Genomic DNA, 23,821 nt, shown 5'->3' with positions numbered 1-23,821 from the left:
TAGTTAGGGAGATAAATCAGGATATATCTTGGTTTTGATTTAGTTAAGTACTAACGCACTTTGTCTTTTCGTTTTAGATGAAAGTTTTGAGGTCCTCCAGTAGAAATATGAATGCCATTCGAATAGGTATTTTAATAATTATACTTCCGTGGGGCGTTACATACATGGATACAGCGGTGTGGAATATAATAGAGGTCCAATCCTCTATAGACAATATGATCTTAGCAATATGTACGAGGTCGCTATCGATCAATTACCGAGAATTCGAAACGAGCAATGTGAACTCCGAACAGCCGGCCATTGGGAGTATTGCTATTTATTAACACTTCAATAATCATTTCCAAAGCTTGCAGTGCAAAGTAAGCGTATAACAAGTATAAAAGATATCCCAAATGAATGTGAACAAATTCACGGCGAAATGTTAATGATAAATTGGCATATCCACTCTCCCTATCAGACACGTTCCCATAATTGGGTTAAATGACAAATTGCTAACAACATGTTTATTATGCTTAATAAATTTAATAAACAACGCAAAGGGCTCTTGATCAATCGGCGGCTCACAAGAAGAATGGATGGGACAAGATGGCCCGATGGCCCTACATTTTCTGACACAGTGAAATTCTGGAATGTTGAAATATTTGCCACTGTTTAGGAAAGCAAAAATAGTACAAAGTTAGTGTCAGACTTGCATGAGACCTCAAGAAGTCATTTTTGGAGGTATTCGTCAATGTATATTTATCGGTAAACAGTTCTAAATTAAATATGAAAATGGCTTATTTTGACTCATCTACACATCGCTTGCCACACAAAAAACTTTTGTGCAGTTCGACAGCGCTATCTTAGGCCGATTCAATAAATTTCCTACATGAAAGTTTGCTTTTTTAAATACGTTTTTTAAACCAAAGCTTTGAATGTTATACCTTGGCATGGAAGAGCTGGTATGTTAATATATGCTGTTACTGTGGAATTAGACTTCATCCTTTACGGCTATTGTACAACCGTCAGAAGAAACCTAAAACGTTGGTACACAATCGGGAATAGCGAATTAGAAAATGTGACTATATGTCAGTGATTCACTCAATATAGAAGGATAAAGGCTACAATGCAAAACCTTAAGCTCCGTCCAGGTTAAATCTTTGGTACGGAGTAATACCTTGACCTAGGAGCTCCTAGCATGTTGTTAGTCGCCTCTTACGATATGGGAGCAGGTTCCCAGTGGTTCTATTCTTGGCTGACACCACACGGCCATTTTCTTCAGCTACATTCAGCTCTTACCAGATTTGAAATATGTTATAATAAGCAAGAATTATGGCAAACATTATTTTCAAATTGTAACGTAAATGATGCTGCGATTCAAACTTTAAACTCGTTTTTCTCGAAATCAATAGAATACCTCTTAGTCCGGTCTAACTCAAGACAGACCATTTCATTCGAGCTTAGAGAAACATAAATCAAATATTTGCCAAAGTAGTCATGATATTATTTTTTGGGGCTTTGTCACGTTGTGCCACTGTGACATGCAATGGCAGCTTGCTAGATCTAGCTTGAGCTATACCGGGGTTATAAGTCTTAATTACATTTTTCCACTGCTTATATACAGTTTCGATTGTTATATTCTTTATTGCTTATGAAAAGCTGGATTCTTCTGGTGCAAATTCCTTGCTAAATCATTAGTTTCCTGGAGAATTCATAGGTGAAAGCAAACTTGAATTAGCTGAAGACATCAGCTTATGCTCATACTGTTGCCTAGAAAACTAATGGAGTTGAATGTGGTCATATGGGATCAGATAGACGTCCGCTCTAGGATCAAGTTAGGGTTTCAACAACACACTATGGCCAGACATGGGTATCGTTGATTGAGAGGAGAATGAGCAGGAGGATTTGCGCAAAGAACGTGGAAAAAATGAGGTCAAGGTCAAAGCAGTACGATGCCGAAGGGATCCAGGAAACCCGGAGAGCAGAAAAAGAGAAACGCTTGAAAGCGAAGAAAAGAAAACCGAAGAACGGCCAAGAAAACGATATATTGATTGTCAAGGTTCACACTTTCGACATATGCGAGTGAGAATCGGCCTCTGAGTTAAAGCAGTTGGGGCGAATGCGGCTTGCCTTTAGTCTAACCGTAACGAGGAAAGCGTACCGCGATACGCAAACGACGTCTATACGGCTTTAGAGGAGCACGTATTTTTTTGCCAAAATCGTAATTACGCCTAAATCGTTAAATTTTACTCAATGACGTCTTCGGAGGAATTTGTAGACAATCTTTTTATATGGTGCTGTTATTGTAATGATTAATCTGTCTAAAAGTGAGGTATATTTACCAACTTTCTTGCAAGTGCTTATATTAAAATTATGTCTTCGGCAAAGCTAAAGAACAAGCTTTTGCTAACAAACTTTGCTGAAGACACAAAGTCTTTATTTTTAGTATCTTCAATAGTATTGCTGGTTGTTTTTGAATGATCCCTTAATATAACTTTGAATATCATTCTGACTAGCTTAGTATGTTCCGTAAAAATGATTGAATTATCAAAATGAAAAGCTTTCTATACTACAACAATGGCTTATCTCGTGTATCTTCAAAGTTATTTGGCATTTGGTTGACGTGTAAATGCCTAAGTTTACGTTAATAGTGTTGTTGGACTACTCATCAAAAATAGTAAGGTTCGTCACTTGGTGCTATGATTTTCGCGATTAATCTTCTTATAAGCGCGATTTTTTAACTATTTTTTATAATATAAATAAGCTAACGTCTTTGGAAATGATTTGGAGATCGCCTTCACGAATATCTTGGCTGAACACACTAAGTCATTTCTTTAACTGCTTAGAATTTGTAGCTCGTTATATTTGGTGATGAGAGACAAGTGAACTCTATTGAGTTTGAGTACATTTTTGCCTGTTCAAAAGTTATTACTTTTAAAACTTTTCCTAATTGTACCAAAAATTACCCAATAGCTTTTAAGTCGCCCGAGATAGACCGATGATCTATTCTGGAAATATATGTAGCTTAATAAGACGAACAATTTTCTGGAACATACTGAAGTTTCAACTACGTTATTTAAGAAGTAATGTTAAAAAAGTTGTAAAGAGTCATTCACAAACAACGGTCAATAACTTCGAGTGTACTTTAAACAGAGATTTTTGGTCTTTAGCAGGCATTGTATATCACTCATATGAGTAAATTAATTTACCGCTCCGATAATAAAAACTCATGTTTTCACGCGAAAAGCTATTGACATTCACACAACTTCTCCGGATAAATACAACGCATTATTTCTCTGGGTAAATAAAACCACCGGAGAATGATCGAATGAGTTTATCACGGTATCCTTTTTGCACTCGCTACCTTGCTGACTCTATTCCAAAACACTACAAAACAAGTCTAACGTACTTCTCCGTCGTTTTTCTTGGAAATGAAGTGTATATTTTGACATTATTTTTAATTTCCACGAAAATAAAATATTATCACCTTCTCCGGTGAGAAGAAAAAACACTGAATTTTTTTTCAGAAATATGATTCCCACGCTATTTGTGGAGACAGAGAATTTTGCGACTCAAATTATCCCGGAAAGCTTGGACATCGGATAAGCTTCTTCTCGCGTGAGTAAGTGAGAATCACAATGCCTGGTCTTTAGTAAAGAAGTACACAAAAACAAGTTCATTAATATTTCTATAGACTTCATCTGGTTTTTCAAACTATGAAAAAAATTCGCAAGTATCCCACTTCTAGGAAGATTATTCATTATTACAATATCTTCAAAATAAAAGTCTTGTGTCATCATGAAACATCCTAGAAGACATCATTGCTGTACGCTTCACCGTCTTCGCGTGAGTAATTTTTCGCACGTGTTTGGCGAAAAAAGCTACTCTGAACGGTACAGGTCGAATCGAGATATGATAATTAGTATGTTCCTTGAAGGTTGCTTATGAAGTTACCAAGAAATTGAAAAAAGTCCTACAATGCATGTTACCAGACGAGAATCGGCAATACCCGGATAGATCTCATCTGTACAGAACATGCCGGAAGAAAGGAAACACCGAATGTTTGTCTTGACGAGTTACAATCGACGTCGACCGTGGAATCGTGTGAGTAGTTTGCAAAATTCTTCAAATCTGTTTGTGCTGAGAATACTACCTCCGACGTGGAAGCTGTGGCCGCCTCGGTGGATGTTCCTAAAAATTTAGTCAACTTGAACATTTTCGTAACCTCTCCCGACATGATTGTTGCCACCGCAAATAAATTAAAAAAAAAAAAACAATTGTAATCGGCGAAACCAAATGGTTACCAGTTTACTATTGTTGCGCTATTGTCTTAGTCGAATATTGGTGCAATATCTTCAATAAGTTGTGGGGGATATTTCCGAAGAATTGGAAACACTCTTACAGGTTTCCAGTTTTTAAAAGTGATGATCGTTGAGATATAAGAAACTACCGCGGCATCACTAGTTTATTCGCCGCATCCAAGCTATTGAAAACAGTTGTGAGCACTGTTATACTTTCTCGCACAAGAATGTAGTTATTTCCACCAATCAACATGGATTTATGGCCGGACGATCTGTAAACACAAATTGACGATTTTCGGTTTTACGCCAACCTGCATATCACGGATAGAGGAAAAGGTGTGAAATGATTCAGTGTACACTGATTTGAAGGCTGCATTTGACCGAATCGATCCACGAGGAAAATATCATGGTTTGGTGCATCACAGAAGTTTGTTGGCTGGCTATTACTTGTACGTCAGAGTCCTACGCGTGCAGCTAAGTTCTTGCACTTTCTCTCAGTTTACGAACAAATCTAGAATCCCACAAGGTAGCAACATGGTACCACTGCTGTTTGTGCTCTTCTTCAACGATGCTACTTTGCTGCTTGGTATTGGGTATAAACTGGGTTACGTAGATGATTTAAAGCTGTGCTTGGTAGTTCTCTCTATCAGGCCCGTGCGCAGAAAATTGCCAAGGGGAGGGTTTTAATTTTTTTCACATCTCAGAAAAGAAAGGCATAGAAACCCTCAAACTTTGAAGATTTTTGCACACTGAGTAAATATCTTGAATCTATCCAAGTCTGTCGTTTAGAGAGCCAAGGACCGGGAGGAACTACATACGCAGAAAGTGCAAAAGGCTCTTAACCATAACGAATGCTGACGAAGTCTCATTGTCTCATCATGCATGATGCGACTTACGTCAAAGATGACTTCCGACAGCTTCCGAGGCCACTGTTTTTCACCGCACAGCACAAGTTTAATCTTCTGGAGGAAGTAAGGAAGCAGAAACTTTCAAAGTTTGCCGATAAATACATGATTTGGCAAGCTATCTTCTCATGTAACAAAAGGAATGCACCGTCCGTGACTACTGGGACTGTAAACGGGGCGTCTGCTTCCTCTGTTGAAGCAACACGAGCGTCCTACGATTTTCTGGCACCCCCAACGCACCGGTACTAAGGCTCATTGAAAAATACTGGACAGTTATGAATCAGGCCCTACGGAAGCATTCCATGGAGGTCAAGTTCCGTGATGCAATTTGACACCCTTTAAACCTAAACCTCTTGTATCTCTCAGTCCTCATCAATCCGGGGCAATAATTGGGTAGGGGAGAGTGAGGACACTTTATCCTTGGGGTTATTTGATTCCCTGGCCATATCTCCTGATCTATATGCATAAAGTTATCACAATATAAAAAGAAAATGAAGTATTTGGTCGTTTATGATGTTTATAAAACAAATCTGATGTATTACATTTGGTTTGGAAAAGTTGTATACTATTTTAGAAAATATGTGTTTAAATCCATCTCCAAGATCTTTTCACAAAATTTTTGAACTATTGTATGGGATCGTCGAACTAATTATTTATGAATATTTTCAAGTACGATTTTGCCTAGAAAAACATATTTTTCGAATAAAAAGTTTCACTACACATACAAAAAAATTAAATTTTGTTCACCTCTTACAACAGGTATCTTTGATCCCTGTAACACTGAGTATTATTGATCCCTATCATTAGTTCTCTCAAACACTAACACACTCAAACACGAAATGTATAGAAATAGTAAAACATTATTTTCATAATGTACCTGGCACTATTCATTAATCTAAAATGTGTTTTCCGTGAACAAATGATGGAATAAGTTATTGAATGTTGAAAAAGCCGGTTAAACAGCATTGATTTAACGCAAATACCTGTCTCGACATTCTACTGTAGTTAAAGTTTGTCGTGCATCTAAAAAAGTAGCCTTATTAATTAATTTGTCAGGATAGGCGGTTAGCTGAATTTTTGTGCCTATAAGTCATAGTGTGCTTTTTTCTTTAGCCCTAGTAGGCGGGGGATCAAGTTACCACACGTGTTAACAAAAACCTCGTTTTGGCATGATTTTCAAAACTGTTCATATTACTAACAGGACATCTTATTCGGATTTACACATTATTCATGTCTTTTAAATTCGAATTGACTATAAGATGGCGAATTTTGCGATTCAAATTTTTATTTCATTGAAAAATTATGAGAAAAAACAATTGACGCTACACGTTCCTATTTATCTGATAGCTGGTGCTGAGAGTTCTTTGGAGGCGGTATTTCTTTTGTTAGCCACTCCGACGATGAGGTCATCGCCGGTATAATTTCTCCAGACTATGATATTCCGATATTCTTCGACTTCGTGTATTTCCTCCTTACTTTCCGCTGACCGACCTTTCCTGTGTAACTGGTCTACTAACAACTGTTGCCAAGATCGAAGCTTGGACACAACCCCTGATACGCTTATTCAGCGGATGTGTCAATCGGTGGAGAAGTGGAACGCAGTCTCGGCTGCTACCATCCAGATTGCCTGTAGGCTACAGGTAATCTGGCGAACCGAGCAACAGACGACGGGCACGGCTAACTAGTGATTGGTTAGTTGGAGCGAAAAAGGCCAAGCGCAAAAAAGGGAGTGAATGGTCTGTTCATGCTGAGGCAGATTTGGCGCAGCGACTGGCAACCGCGTAAGGGGTAAACCCAGCCACCCAGAAGCAAGACAGAGGAGTGAGTGTATAGGCGTATAAGTTGACTGCCTCATGCCAGTAGTAGTATGTTGGGACTTAGCTATCGATGCCTCATGTCGTGGCAGAGGAGTGAAAGGGTGAGCATCCAAGTCAATCTCACACGGCATGTTAAGGGTGAGTACAAAAGTCAGCCTCGCATGGTATGGTAGAGGCTAGCACAAAAGTAAGCCTAGCAAGGAATGAAAAAGGTGAGCACACAAGTCAGCCTCGCATGGTATGTCAAAAGTGGGGCCTAAGAAAAATGTCCCACATGGGATGCCAGGGGGAGTGACAGAGGTACAATAGAGTGGCACGATCGAGAGTGAATCAGGTGATAGGGTGAGCACCCAAGTCAGCCTCACATGGTATGGGTGGGGCGAGCACAAAAGTAAGCCTAGCAAGGAATAAGTAAGGTGAGCACACAACTCAGCCTCGCAATGAACGAAAAAGGTGAGCACAAAAGTCAGCCTCATGTGGAGTGTTTGAGTGTGAATCAAGGTGCGATAGAGAGAGCACCCAAGTAAGCCTCATACAGGACATATGAACGCGTGAGAGAGAGTGAATGGGTACATTAAGTACAGCCATCCCCCCAGAAGTAATACCGAGAGGTAGTTCCTGGGAGGAACGATGGCGGAGCCCAATGAAGTTTAGTCGGTATTAATGGCAGCGTCACCATTCGAGCCCGACGCCCCCAGTGCACCCCGTGCGGTAGCTTGGACCCTACCAATAGCACGTGTACTGGGCTAGGACGTAAAGGTCTTCTCCATTGTAAAAAAAAAGATCGAAACTTGTCGAAACGTTACTAGATCCAGAGAAATTGACCAATTTGATTTACATCCCTTTCCAACCACCCTCGCCACTTTGCTTGATTGGTTTCCTAAACGACTATTTTCTAGAGCGACCGAACTTAAATGACATTTTATGTGTCAAAACGACTCGTAGTATAATTTTTTCCATGAACAGGAAGTAAATAACTTTTTAAAAGTAAATTAAAACCCTCATGGGAGGGGTTTGAGCCCCTAAAACGCTCCCCTTGTGCACGGGCCTGCTCTCTATTGATGACTGCGGCTGTCTTCAAGGGCTTTTGGATATATCTGTTGGCTGGTGTATACGGAACTGGCTCACAGTCAGCATTTAGAAATGCCAAGTGATCGCTTTCCACCGCATAATTAATCCGATAGTTTACTACTACATAATCGATGGGCAAGGGCCCAATAGATTTGATCACGTTAGCGATATCGGCGTCTTGTTAGATGCTAATTATAGCTTAAAGCAACAGCTCTGCTTTATTTCCAAAATCGGTCGCAATTTTAAGTATCCTCACTGTTTGAAGGCGTTATATTTCTCGCTGGTAAGCCCATTACCCGAAAATGCGTGCCTGATTTGGACTCCTCATCAACTTGAGTGAAACCTTGAACGCGAGCAGAAAAATACGATTTGTTCGACTCACACTGAGAGACCTTCCCTGGCGGAATCCCGTGGAACTACCATCGTACCGGGATCGATAGGTCTTGACACGCTGGAACGACGCAGGAAAACTTAAGTCTTTGTGGCAAGACCACTGATCGACGAAATGGACTAATCGACGATAGTGTCCCTGCTTGACTTTCGCCCCTCGCAACGATCCCTACACTCTGCTGGCCTACTTCAGCCTAGATTTCATCGAGCGATATTTGGGCTCAACGAACCGATGATAGCATGCATACGAACTTTCTCCGTAGTCGAACATCTCTTTAATTTTGGTAAACCATCGCTTAAGTTTGTACAGAAAATATCACAAGCCTCAATTTTATAATTTGATCAATTTTAAGATTCCCATTTATTAAGACTATTTCCTGTCAGATGGATTATTTAACCAACTAAATAAATAAATTTAAATAAAACTGCGAGAGGTCGCTCGATGTAAGCGAACAACAGATCGGTGTTGGCGGTAAAACATGATGATGAGTTATGTTCTATCAACGACCATGCGGTAAATTTGGGTGGAAAACTCAACTCCCACTATCAGAAGGTGAAGGATTCTTCACATTTCTTTTCGATCAGGTCCATATGAGCCAGTCTAGTCCTATTTTTTCGTTTTAAGTTTATAACTGATTCGTTTTAGAAAACCTATCCGCAATTTCTTTGCTTTCGTTTCGCTTAGTCTTAACTTTACCGAAAATAGCCAACAAAATCGATACAGTAGAACCTTGCGGCAATTAAAACAGAGTATCATATATAGATCTTAAGCTTGCAAAAAAATGAAAAGTGCTAATCAAAAAGTCCTATTGTTTACTCATACACCCCTAATAATGCTCAAAGAAGTTATACACTTAAAAAAATAATCCAAAACACACCGGAAGCCCAGGTTACAATATCGTTTTGATTCTTTTCTGAAAAAAAAAACAGTAGAATTTTTGGATTCGGTACACATAATAATATATAATTGGGAATCTGTAATCACACGTGATTCCGCGAGGCGGCAAAATAGTCAACAGCTGAAATCTGTATCAATCAAATCGCTATTCTGGTGAACTTTCTTCATGCTTATGTCGATATATACCGGTTACTTATGCAGCCGAATCACCCACAACGTTGGCGTTCACTTTTCTCTCCGAGTGCGAAACAAAATCTTTAACGCGCAATTGTCCATTTCTAAACCGTTGCAATTTTACTTGCATCCAACTTCACTGCCAACTTTAACTTTAGCGAACTTTAGTGAGAATATATCCGACAGCTCGCAACAGTTATGTTGCTTTTGAAGATAAATTGTAAAAAATCACAAACATGTTTCAAACAGTAAGCAGTAATAGCTTCATACTATCGCGTGATAGATAACCATGACCTTTTTTCCAAGTTATGCAGGTAGACCTGTGCGTAACTGAAAGATTCACAAATTCACTTTTGTTCATTGTCGCAAGCCGCATTCTTCTCACTGTTTATATCAATCGATCTCGAACTAAAATGGTAAGCACCTGTTGATGTGTACTTCAGCAGCAAGTACAGATGTCCAAACAGGGGCAACGCCGGCGGTCCGCTCATGTTAGCCACATCGGCCAGCATCTTCCGGCGGGACCATCGGTAGTACGCAGCGAGTACGATCAGCACCGCGCTCAGGTACACAAACGCCATATTCCACATGGCCAAGCTGCCGGAAGCGTGAGATTGAAGTTAGTAACGCGCGGGAAATGCTGTAGTCCCACTTGAGTTGAACTTAACCGATTGCTGCAATGTACCGATTCAATCTAACACTGGAGAACCGCCCCAGGTCTCGACGGTTGCGCGCCTCGAATTCAAATGATTTTATAGACGTGTGCCATGTGTGATTTATCATCACACGGAACGATTGAATTTTCCCGCGGCTTAGAATATCTCGATAGAATACCGAGTGGAGAACATTTCACTGCTTTTTCGAGGGGTTCCCCAACGCATATGATAGGTTAACTAGGAGCCCGTCATGGTGATGTATTTTGATATTTTTTGCTTCTTTGTTTCCTCGAGAATGCAAAAGCTCTATCTAGTACCTCTCAAATCGAAATAGCCTTTTATTAATGCATGAATATGCAATTCGACGAGCAATAAGCCCCTCGGTCCTCGTGAGGACAGCATCGTAGTTCCTGTCAACAAACTTGTGCAACCGGGTCACTCGTAGCAAATGTAATGATTGCCTGCAGCAGCCGCCAATCGCATGCAAATTACCACATTCTCCGGAATGAATAGTGAGAATTCGAAAGCAGCAATCAGTGAACTTTCCGTGCCTTGATCTCAATCATTCTAATCTAATGAGTGCGTAGGTAGCTGACAGAGGCTCCCTTTCGTGCATTGTTCTGCAAATGAACAATGAGAATCCAGAATCATGTAACTCCTATCAGAATGAGAAGTGGCTTTCTTCACGCTTGTTTTTTAATATGTTTCGATAGCATTGTTCGATTAAATCTAAATAATAAATGCATTGCCGTATCTCAGCTATTAATGCACAAAATGATACATTCTTCTTTTTAATTAATTTTGACACGTCTTGCTTATAGTACCTATATTCATAGTTTGGCAGCGGCACTAAACGGAATCAATCGAAGATGGCGTCACATTACGTTTTCTTTTTGGATTCATATGGAGAAAGTATCGCCATTACGATGATAAATATTTTACTCTTTCTTTGTGTTATCAAGCATACAGAAACGAAAATAATTAATATTCCTATGAACCAACCTGAAATGTTCGTATAATTTAAAAAAAAACAAAGTTATACGTGCATTTAAGAAATTGCCCGCGACGTTGGGATTGAAAACATTCAGTCAGAGCATGAACATTTGAATGGGATGTTAGAGTTTTAATTATGAAATAAAAGCTGCCAGTTTTCCGACTTTTGCTCCCACCCAACTATTATTATAGCAACTATACTGTTACTGTGTAAACGTAACGGAACCGGTGAGTTTTTCAAAGTTACAGACAACATTGAATTAGTAATGTTAAGGAGGCGTCTGGTGTAGTGGGCAAAAAATCGACTTCATTTTTATCCGCTTAATATTTAGTATTGAACCTCTAGAATAGTCTCCCGCTTTTTGGCCACGCTGAACTTCTTTTGTTTTAAACAGCCATATTCCTCGCACATATTTGCAATGACACACGCAACTATTTTCGAAAAACTGACGGCGATAAAAATACAGTGTAAAAAATACACTCTAAACTACTTCTACACAAATTTGCCAGAGAAAATACCCAATGGGTTTTTTGTTCATAATACAATATGACGTGGGACACCCTTTAATAGCGTTTTTCTCGAAACCGCGTTTTCAAATTGGCGAACGCGATAACTCAAAAACCAATCAACGAATTGACTAGAACTTTTTATGAGAATGCACAAAATGTGTATCCCGTCGATGAACCACAGAATACAATTTTTTCTGCCCATTATTGTGAGCGAATTTTACATGAAAGTATGAGATTTTTCGGTTTTTCATGAAGCCATTTCCCGAAACTCGAACTTTTTTTTGGTTCTTCGAGTAACTACAAGCCTTAGCTTTACAAATCATATTGAATTTCATGTGTCAGACAATATTATTAAGAGTTGTCGTGTTCGCCGTGGCGATCCTCAACGTGGAAATGGTTGGACGTCTACTCTTGGAACACTCGTATGTCTGGCTCTGTGTGACTGAATATATTTTTTTTCGTGCACAGTAAATGTAGAAATAAATCTTAACATTACACAAAATATCCATTGTCGCCTTGCCTTGCCTTGTAAAACAAAATAACCTTCGATTTGAGCACTTTACAACCAGACGCCCCACAGAGGAGTAACTAGAACAAATTCTTGGCCAATAACCAAAATTTTTTTTTTCGATTTTTTTGTTTCGTTATATGTTTTTACATACCTAAGAACCTACCGTATAACGTGGCAAAATTAGGAGTATATCAAAAATTGTTAAACAATTTTTGCATGGATGCCCAATAGTGATATTTTAAGGAATATTTTAATCATTTTCATTATATATTCAGCAAAATCGCTTTCTAGTTATGATGACTGTATTAAATAAGACTATATTATTGCAAACGAAGTTCAACACAACCGTTTGTTTAACTTCAGCTTAAAACTAACTGAAAATAGTAGACTTGCCGTGTATTGCACCAAATTTAAGAAATACCTTTTTTGAACATTTTATTCTGAATTTGAAAGATAAAAAAGTTACATTATACGGCTAGATCCGGCAAAGTTGCTGAAGCAGTTTTACAAAACAAGATTTCAACTATGCAAAAAATATTTGAACTCTTCCGATCTTGTCCGATCCACCAATCCCTAGCGATTTGAGAATATTGAAATTTTTACTAATTTGAGGTACACCGAAATGCTGTAGGGCAAAATACTATGTTTGCTAAAATGTATATCTATGGAAATATGCACAGGCGTCCCTTTTCTTCTCCCTTTCCCACTGATCAACTGTCTATGCAACTGGAAGAACAAATGTATTCACAAAGATCACCTAGAAATTACTAGTATTCGAAAGGATATAAAAATGGTCTCTACACTGGTAGGTGGGTAGATGCCAAATTGTTCCAAAAACTATTAAATGTTTATTTTTAGTTCATATCAAGGCATAATAACAACAATTGCAGCAGCAAATAGTTTTGGCCAGGATTCGACCCCAATTACTCCTCTGTGCGCCCCCTTAAAACCCATGCATGGAATAACGTTGTTCGCCACAAATAACAATTATAAATAACGTGTTTGCATAGTTGTAAGTTCATTTCAGCTATTGGGCACTCTTACACAAGGCATTAGTAACATAATTACTGAGCAGTAATGTCACTTTTAATTTTAATGATCGCGTAAGGTGAGTAGTGATGGAATTCCCATGCAATTACAGCAATGTATTTACTTAGTAATGGCACTTTTATAGCGGTAAGCTCTAGAACCAGTTGATATCGCCACATGGTATTTTCCTTGATTTTGGACCAAATTTTGTCCGGTTTAAGATATTAGGACCTGTCATTGCAGGAATAGCTGTATTTTGAAGCCGAAAGAACACAGTGTGAAAGGCCGCCATGTTCCTCTTGCTTACATATCAACAATTTGAATCAACTTTTCGACCTTCAGGTGCAATATTATGACCCATGTTGCACACAAACCATATGAGGACAAGTCAGCAACTAGCAACTTTTATCCCGTAGGAAAAACAGTGGTAATCATGCCATTTTTTGATTTTTCTGCTTTCGCCACCTCGAAGGGTTATAATACAGAGTCGCATAAATTAAATAATTTTGAAAAAAATGTCGAATGGAATTTATAATTGAATGCAGAGCTGCATTAAATAGTTTTTTATTCATTCTTCCTCAGTTTGCTTATGGCTATCAAAATAAGTGAGACTGTTCAATTTTCATGCAAAATTTTAGCTATTTTAACAAAAAGAATCAAAAGAAAAGAATGCTAATTATATCTCTTCATAAAGAACACAATTAGCAAGTCGAAGTTTATATACTTCACTGCTATCGTAAGTGGTGTACACGAAATTAAATTTCTTACCAAAAAGCGCCAAAAATGTTCAAAACTAAGATGAATTAAAAGATTGTAAAAAAATCTAACTAATATTTTCATTTTTGTCTTTATTTAAATACCGAAGCTTTCTCATATTCATCCGTTTGATCCATTCCGATGAAACTTGTCGAGATTTTGGAATTTTGCTCCAACAAAAATTACGACAACTGGGCCGACCGTTTCAGTTTAAAGGTGGTATGATAAGTCGTTGGAAGTGACTTGGCTAAGACGGTTAATGTCACTCCTTTGGTTCTTTAGGATAGGAGAGGAGTATTTACACTTTACCCTGGTTAACAAGCCTAGGGTAAAGCGCTGTTACTCGTTCTTTGGATCATGGAGAAGCTTTCAATAAAAAGTTTTCCTAACAACATTTGACATATTTTTAAAATTCATAGGGGAAGTGGGCCAATTCGGACCTAGTAAGGGTTTATGAGCTATAGAACTGAAACGTGTGAACCGAATCACAAATAAATATTTTTTCCTAAAAGCCTGGTCAATTGCGCACATTTTTTTTCTAAGGCGACTTTTTCCGATCTTTTACCGTATTGTGTATAAACGGCCCTGCGCAAAAGTACATGAAAGATCCGAATTACGCCAATCCTGTTTCAATTCGGACCACCCATTTCTTATCGATTTTTTGCAATAGAAATGAATTACTATTTTGGCCTAAGTAACAGTTGATAGTCTAGCCCAATTTGCTTTTGACCATGTCTATGACCCCGCCTAGTTCTAGTTTTCCGTTCAAAGTTTATAACGTATTCGCTCTAGAATACCTATCCATCTTTCAATTTCATTGATTTCGTTTCTCTTAGTCTTAAATTTGCCTAAAATAGCCTACAAAATCAATACAGCACTATCTACCTTGTTTGGGTACCCGGTTGATTGGGCTGACAAATTGGCTAGGGCAGGGGTAAACTTCGTTGGCCCTGAGCCCGCCCTAACAATTTCGACAAGTTGGATAAAATAAAAAATCCGGTTCTGGGCTTCGTCCGAACACCGCAATTATTGGAGAAATCTACAGATGTGTCGCTAAGCAAAAGCGTTTCTAGAATAACCGTGCCATGTGATTTCGAAAAATCTCCCACGTTTTACGAAACACCACTGTGGCATGTTCACCATGGCTTTAACAGGCCACTGCAAACTCAATTATGGTAAATGATATTAAGTAGGACTATAGAGAAACTGCTCAAGATTTGGACTATTTGAAAAATATACGACACGACTTATTAAAATGAAGTAATGCGCCATAAACATCCTGTACTGCCAAAATTTAACATATTACAATCAATCTCTCATGATTACATATAGCTAGAAATAGCCCATTTCAAAAATACCCATTATTAGCATTATCAAGTATATTGCTCAATCAGAAGTCACCATCTTGGATTTCTAAATGGTTTCAAATATCTCGGTCTATTTTCGTCATTTAATTGTCAAGTCCGCTTCAAAAATACGCATATTGTTACGGTTAACGAGAATATTGCTAAACCAACGAATTTTAATAGGAATATAAAACGAACTTTCCAAATAACGATTTTTTTTACGAACTAATGCAATTTAAGTGCCGCCGGTTTGGTTCGTAAAGGGAAGTTCCAGTGTAATATAAAAAAAACATTCTGATTCTAATGTGTGCTTTTAGCATCTTGTGTGCATTTTTTATATATTATTTTCTATTTAATCATATTGTTTTGTTTGCATTACATTTCTAATTTAGTATATTGGGTGTTCAGCAACAAGTGGTGACTTGTGTGCATTGTTTTATGTTCACTTTAGCCATTAGGTAATGTAGTTACTGACCGCTTGAGCAAATGAAAAACCAATAATACCCCCATGGTCATGGTTCAATTCCACCCCCACTGCACCCCTTTTTCATATAAAGAAACGCTATGCAATCACTCCAAAAATCGATTTTCCAACCGAGGCCCGTAGGGCCGTGTGTTATATCCCATTCGATTCAGTTCGTCGATGTGATGTGATGTGAAATGAAGCCATCATCAGCTCAAGGTTTTTCCAGTGTATGCGGCCCATGAGAATTTTCTCAGGCGGTAAAGTTTAATTTATAAATTGCCGAAGGGCCCAGAAAATGTTTTTTCTTTCTATAAATTCAGATTTTGGGGATATATTGAATTGGTCAAATGACATTTTGTGTTGCATTTGACTAGACTTACAACTTATACTAGGTCACTTTAAAAGTTCATTCAATGTTTTCTTTATTGCCGTACCAAGTTATTTAAAAATAAATGGTGTATGCACCTTTTATTCAATCACTTCGACTAGTATTCCTTTACATTTAACCGTCAACCCCTGTGGAAGAAACTATTGTCTTCTACAAACTACAATCTCTGTCAGCCATTCAATATTCATTGTCTTTTCACAAACTGTTTGTTCGCAATTTTAAGACTGACGCTCATGCTCAAGTGTAGTTCTTCCATTTTCAGTGGGGACCGGAAGCGGTATGTCCGCAACAGATGGCACATAACGACCTTCATAGACATGAGCGCATACTTGTAGCCGATGCAGCTCCGAGGCCTACTGTAAATGGTATGAAAGCGTACGAAGGACGTGGCGTTGCTCGTTCCGGAAGAAAATTTTCCGGATCAAATGTTTCCACTTGTGAGCCCCAGTACATAGAATTGCGGTGGACATTGAATATTCCTAAAGCGACAGTGGTACATTCAGGGTGCGTAGTTTGGCTGCAAATATCAATTAATGAATTAACTCGAAACGAACATTTCAAGAACATTTAATTAAATATCTTGGTAGGTGCGGTGCAGGTTCTACCAATTACGGGTCAAACCGGAAAAAGACGCATTGTTTCTGTGATGACCAGCTCGGTATAGTTCAAATGGGTAAGGTGTTCGTTTTGTACGGGTCGAGATGGATCACTTGATCCGATGACGTTCACGATTTCGTTGTAGACTTTTTGTTGAATGTCTTCGTGGATGGCCAGCATCAGCATCACGTTTGAGAGGATCAGTGCGGATTCTGAATGGCAACATCATCAAAAATATCAGTCTCTTCTGCTAGTCACAGGATTTGATCAATATATATCTGAGGTTTTTTTTATGATCCTTAACAACTGCTCGAAACTTTTCGATTTACTTCTTTCTTCTTGCTTAAGTTTAAAAACTGGTCTTGACATCTTGTAAGCCTTGGCGTTATTTTCCATCTCGATTTGAAAGTATTTGGTTCTTTCGTATATAAAATCTGGATACAACCAGACTTTGTACAATCGCTGATTCATTAGCTCACATATTCTGGAAGTAAAAAAGTTGTCATCATTAATCATCTGCAATGCAAACTAACTAACACTTGGACAGTTTTGATGTATTCAGTTCCTTCGTTGCCTGTAAGTCTTCCGGGTTGTCGATGAACACCAGAAACTGATGACCCAACCAGGCTCGGCACGGTGAAGGATACGTTTTGGTGATGTCATTTAGGATGGCGAATTGTTCTTCGTTGCTCTTGCCGATGAATAAATTACCACAGCCGATGAATGGGTATTGCTTCGGTCCTTCTAGATTGGCTGAGACACGATCGAAACGACGATTGCGCCAGCGAAATATGAGACATGCGACGACCGGAAGTAGCAGTCAGTGGTACAGCTTTGTAGCCAGCATAAGAACATTTCTGCGCAAGGATGTATTTCGGAATACAACTTAATGTAGTGATCGGAACCGCGCGTGTGTTCTCTCCAAAAACTACTAGTGGATTATCTTTGCTATAACAACTAATACGTGCTAGTCTGCGATCGCTTACCCACTTCTTTAATTAGTTGTATTGCGAATTTTCAATGCACTCTCAGGGTAACTTTGAGCGACCGAATCGTTGGATCGGAAAGAGAACGTTCGAAAAGGTGTGCAAATTGCGTACCTTTTGCAAAACAAAAAAATTTTTGCCTGGTAAAATACTATGTACTTTCACCGAATTTTTTCAGCGTAATTATCGAAATATTACCAGTTTCGTATGTAGATAGACTTTCGAGCACATTTTTAAAGCAGCAAAATAAATATTCTCACTCACTGCACGGGGGACAGCGAATAAATAAACCAATCATCTTATGCACAATCCTAGAGAGAGCATTCAATGTTGTTTTTGTTAGTCGCTGCATCAACCAATCTATGATAGATGTGGTGTGAACATATTTTCGTGTGACAAAATTAGGGACGATCCATAAATGACGTAGCATTTTTTGAGTGATTTTTAACACCCCCCTCCCCCATCGTAGCATTTCGTCACAAACCTCTAAATGCCTCCCCTGGTAATTACGTAGTATGACGGTAGTTCTACCCCCCCCCCCTTGTCTGCGTAAAATAAAAAAAAAATAAAAAACGATGTTAGTCATTCCCCTTTAAAATAGCTACGTAGCATGACATGACCCCCTACCCCCCTGTCGTCACACATCATCACAAAGTAAAATACTCCACCCTCCCCCTTATAATGCTACGTCATTTATGGATGATCTCTTATTTTGCTGTGAGTCTATTTGGGGGTAAAATTCGCAATAAATATTCTCACATCAAACTGCACGGGCGACAGCAAATAAACAAACTGAATATGCACAATCCTATAGATCCCTGTGCATTATATGATTTGATTTGGATATTCATTATTTGATTGATCAAAAAGTATGTTCATAAAAAAATAATAGTAATTCTTCAACGGGGCTAAAGACATTTGTGTAAACAAACTTGCTTCGCTCATAATTCCGCTGCCCAGTTTAATTTCTTGAAAAATACGCACCCCTTACACGGCCCCCATTTTTACCCTTAGTAAAATCAATTTCAAATGTTGTCTGGGTTGAAATTATAACAAATGAAGAGAAATCAGGAAAACAAAAGTTTGTTTACAAATGTGATTGGCCCTATTCAATAGTTGATATGGAAATGTTTAGAAGCGACATAGTTTTTTTTTGTTTCGATAATTTTGTCAGAGTCAGATTACCTTTTTCTACAGTTACTCATATGATCAAGGTGATACCCCCTTTCACGGTACATAAAATTTTACGGAGATTGAACAATCCTCACTGAGTAGTAGCAAGAAATGAAATGGAACTGTAAGTTATTATCAGGTCATTATCTACATATAATACTGCGTATAACCATAAAGAAAATAATAACTAGATACCCCACTGTAACGAACAACCCATTACACTGAATCAGCACGATTCTTCAGGTATGGTGGCGTTCGGATGTACTAGAAACAACGTACCGTGCGACTCTATCAATACCTATTATGGCCTTGTGAAAAGAGCAGGGTACACCCATTTGTCACAAGACAGACTGAAAATTCGTTTGAAAATCAATACAATGGAGTCTCTAGTTTATATTTTCTTTATGGTCTAACCAAATATAAAACTTTATATCGCAATCTAAGAGTCACCTGGATATGATTAATCTATTGAAACAGAGAAATAAGTAGTATCCGTAAAGTACAATTTTATTTGGAATGATTACGGCAATTTAGTGAAGCCGTCGCACTACGAGCGATATAATGAGCGATGGCACGCAGGAAAATGGTTTGTCATTGTTCTTCTTTACTTGCTAGGGAAATAGCTTCGTAACGATCGAAATAATGCTTGTTTATTGTGCATAATTAAATTGATTTATACGATCATCTCAGGTTGATTGAAAACATGATTTGCCTAGGCACGGTTGATACGTTCAAAGACTTCTGGAATTTTGTCTAGATCATATAGACATGAACCATCCCACAGTGATGCAAAGCTGGCCAAAACTAAAAAAATATTTCTTTTTCTTTTGTCCGAAGTAGTTGAATTAAAAGTCTACGAAAAAGTTTGGTGTTTGAAGACCTCTAAGTATTCTTCGGATGTCAAGATCTGATTACAAATGAAGTCTTTTCAGCTTTCAAACTCATATGACACTCCTAACTCATAATTGAATTTAGAACATATTCATTACAAGTTAATTCCCAAATTCATGCACGTTACATCAATATACAACGAAAATAAACATTAGATTTAAAATATACTTGAAAATTTGGAAATGTTCGCATTTTATGATAAAGAATGTTGTCTTAACATGTAATCTTTGAATATTCACCATAACTTTTACTATGGAAGAAAAAATAGAAAAAAACGCCATTAGTTGCATATTCTAGGAAAATTCATCTTCCTTCTGAATATCATAGAGTCAAAGGTTTGATGAAATGACTTTCCTATCGCATTAATTTTGCATAAACCATGCTGGCGTTGGAATAAGTTACTTCGATACATTCTAGTATCTGACCGCATCTACAAATTCATTATGCGTTTTACTTTCTAGTATGATCAAAAATCTCACAATAAAAATGTTTGCATATGTTTTCCAATTAAATAATAACAGAAGATAAAACACATAAATTTTGGAAACTAATCAATATTTCGTGGCAGTCGAGAGATCGTGGTAATGTACGAGTATGTTTGGTGCAACATACCGACGATCGTGCCCAAGTTACCGTTAAATTTATTTATTTATTTATTTATTTATTTATTTATTTATTTATTTATTTATTTATTTATTTATTTATTTATTTATTTATTTATTTATTTATTTATTTATTTAATTATTTATTTATTTATTTATTTATTTATTTATTTATTTATTTATTTATTTATTTACTTTATTTTTCATCTGACGTAAGATGGTCTCCATGAATTTTTTTGGGCGGGAAAAGCCCATTCGAGGAACTATCGTCAAATGCGCGTAAAAACCCAGCCTTCTTTTGCGATAGTACAGACAGTGCTTTATAAAATTATTGTGACAAAGTACATTAACCTTAAATTACACATCAATTACACAGTCTTAAATTACACATCAGTATATTTTAGTTTCTACTTAATATCATTACAAATCACATCAATTACACAGCCTTAAATTACACATCAGTACATGTTAGTTTCTGCTTAACATCATTACAAATCACATCTTATAGTCTAAGTGAGTCGTTTAAGTCTATTTTTAAAAGCATTACTAGATTCACAAAAGTCGAAATAATCAAAAAATCTATTAAATATATCACACAATGCCCTTATAGGTTCGTTCTGTCCATATTCAGTTCGCTGAAAGTCAAGTCTCAAAAAAGTCAATGATCTTAGACTTCTAGGGGGTACATTTACATTGATCTGTGAGAGAATACAAGGAGCATCGATTTGACCAATTAAAAGATTTCTAACAAAAACGGCTCTGGGTATATCTCGTCTTTTGGCTAGGGTATCCATATTCAACAAACGACAACGATCAACGTACGGTTGCAGATCCAATGGGTACCAGATGATACAATTAGTTTCTAGAACAGAACGGACAAGCGAAAAGTACAACGCTCGAATACAGTATGGATAAATAAATTCTTTAGCAATTCGCACAATGAAACCAAGGTTTCTGTTTGCCTGTGCTATAATGTGGGAATAGTGACCTCTAAAAGAGAGTTGAGAATCCAGCCGAATACCAAGAATTCTGACAACTGACACTCTTTTGAGTGATTCCCCATTGATGATGTAGTTCCATAAGATCGGGTTTCTTTTGCGGGTGAAGGAAATCATAGAGCATTTAGAGACACTGATAGTCAATGAATTCCTAGTACACCAGTTGCAGAAGGCATCTAGTTGTCTCTGCAGCTCAACACAGTCGGTTGTTGATCGTATAATGAGAAACAGTTTGAGGTCGTCAGCGTAGACAGGTTAGCATCCAGCAGGTATAACAAAGCAAACATCATTGAAGAACAAGGTAAACAACAAAGGCCCAAGATTGCTTCCTTGCGGCACTCCCGAAAAATTGGTGAAGGTATATGACTCATTGTTTCCTAATTTCACAGAAAGGGAACGGTTTTTGAGGTACGATTCAAGCCATTCGATGAAATTCAGGGATCATCCATAAATGACGCAGCATTATATGGGGGAGGGGGGAGTTTTGCATTTTGTGATGATGTGTGACGATAGGGGGTAGGGGGTCATGTCATGCTACGTAGCTTTACCCGTTTCATCTAACTAACATAGTTTTTTTTATTTTTTTAAATTTTTTACGGCTCCAAGGGGGGGGGGGGAGGTTTACCGTCATGCTACGTAATTACAAGGGGGTATTTAGGGGTTTGTGACGAAATGCTACGATGGGGGAGGGGGGTGTTAAAATTCACTCAAAAAATGCTACGTCATTTATGGATGATCCCTAAGCGATGTTTCTAGCCGCTTAATTTTTGCCAACAACAGAGAATGATCAACACAATCAAAAGCCGCTTTTAGATCAGTATTTACGGAGTCCACCTGCGCACCATTTTCTATGTTTTTAATGCAATGTGAAGTGAACTGAGCTAAATTAGTAGTTGTTGACCTACTAGGAAAAAAACCATGTCGCTCACTTGATATGTATGCCTTAGTTTCGCGAAGAAGAACACTTCCTACTAAGATCTCGAACAGTTTCGATCCAGACTAAAGCGAAGTTATGCCTCTGTAATTTGCAACATTTTGTTTGTCTCCTTTTTTGAAAACGGGAAATATGACCGATTTTTTCCAATGCGCAGAAAACTTCCCTTGCGATAGCGATTGGTTAAAGATGAGCTGAAGAGAGACACATAGTGCACTCGCGCTTTTTTTATAATAATAGCTGGAATCCCATCTGGACCAGCTGACACTGAAGACTTTAACTTTTTTATTGCAACAAGTATGTCTTCTTTTGTGAAATGAATACTTCCGCATTCTATCTAGTTGTGGTCAACCGAAGCTGTTTTGTCACATATGTTAAACTCTCTGTCTTCAGTCAATTCGTCAACCCGAACCTGCGGTAGAAATGTCTGCGAAACTAGTAGCGGAGGATGATGTGAGTCAATGCTAACTAATGGTTCGTGTGCTTCCAATACAGTGCAGTTTCGTGAAGCTTCCTCGTTAACAAACAGAAGATCCAGTGTTCGAATACGATGGTTAATAGCCGTTGATATTTGTGGCATGTTTAACAAGGACAGACCTCGAAAAGGTCGATTCAGAAGGGTCGGGGACAGCATACCCTAAGTGAGTGTATCTCCAAACAAGGCCAGGTTGATTGTAGTCTCCAAATAGTAAATTAACAGCCTGGGCGTCAAGAGAGCTTGCGATGTGGAGTGTAGAGTCAATGTGCTTCTGAATAACGCTTATGTCGTCGGCTGAGTCGGGAGGAAGATAAACAACACCCACACACATTCTAGTATCCAGTATGTTTACCCAAAGTTGTTCGAGATTGCAGACAACACCGGTTTTTTGTTCGGACGACAATCGATTGGACACAGTGATGAGCACACCCCCACCCCGTTTTTTCCAGCACTGGTCGTGTCACGATCGTTGCGATGAACCGGATACATTGGACCAAACAGTTGAAGCGAATTGATTTCATCGTCCAGCCACGTCTAAGTAAGAACAATAACATCATGTTCACCATTCGAAACAGCGACGAAAAAGTCATCAATTTTTGTATGCAGTCCTCTAACATTCTGGTAGAATATCTTAAGTTGTTAATGTCGGCAACCATCTGATGAAACAGGAAGGTTCTTTCTCAGTTGACTGGTGGGCAGAAGAGAAATGTTGCTGTCGAGTATGTTACATCCGCCGAATGTCTGAAACTGCGACACACTTTGAGGGTGCGCAGTACCTCGCATAGCTTCGAGAGGACATATACCTCCCTTGACTTTACCTGACAGAACAGTAACAAATCTTCCATGCTCGTCGGGTTGTCTGGTGTGTTGAAGAGATACCTCATTGCCATCTCGAATTTCGTGTGAGTCGGTTGTCTGTAACTGGGGCATACTTTGAGGGTGCGCAGTAGCTTGAATAGCTTCGGAAGGACG

General features: G+C 38.3%; 1 protein-coding gene across 1 annotated transcript in view; it reads right to left on the bottom strand.

Annotated features, from left to right (window-relative positions):
- The window catches only part of LOC131680751 (uncharacterized), a 41,547-nt gene that overhangs the window by 12,167 nt on the left and 5,559 nt on the right, over positions 1–23,821 (bottom strand). Inside the window, exons 6-7 of the mRNA XM_058961460.1 lie at positions 17,325–17,540; positions 9,960–10,154 (exon numbers count right to left, since the gene is read on the bottom strand). Coding sequence (XP_058817443.1) covers positions 9,960–10,154; positions 17,325–17,540 — 411 coding nt within the window. The remainder of the gene's footprint in view (positions 1–9,959; positions 10,155–17,324; positions 17,541–23,821) is intronic.

Source organism: Topomyia yanbarensis, chromosome 2 (genome assembly GCF_030247195.1).
Source record: "Topomyia yanbarensis strain Yona2022 chromosome 2, ASM3024719v1, whole genome shotgun sequence".
Taxonomy (NCBI): Eukaryota; Metazoa; Arthropoda; class Insecta; order Diptera; family Culicidae; genus Topomyia; species Topomyia yanbarensis.
Note: the sequence above shows the minus strand (reverse complement) of the source record. Positions and strands in the feature narration are given on the sequence as shown.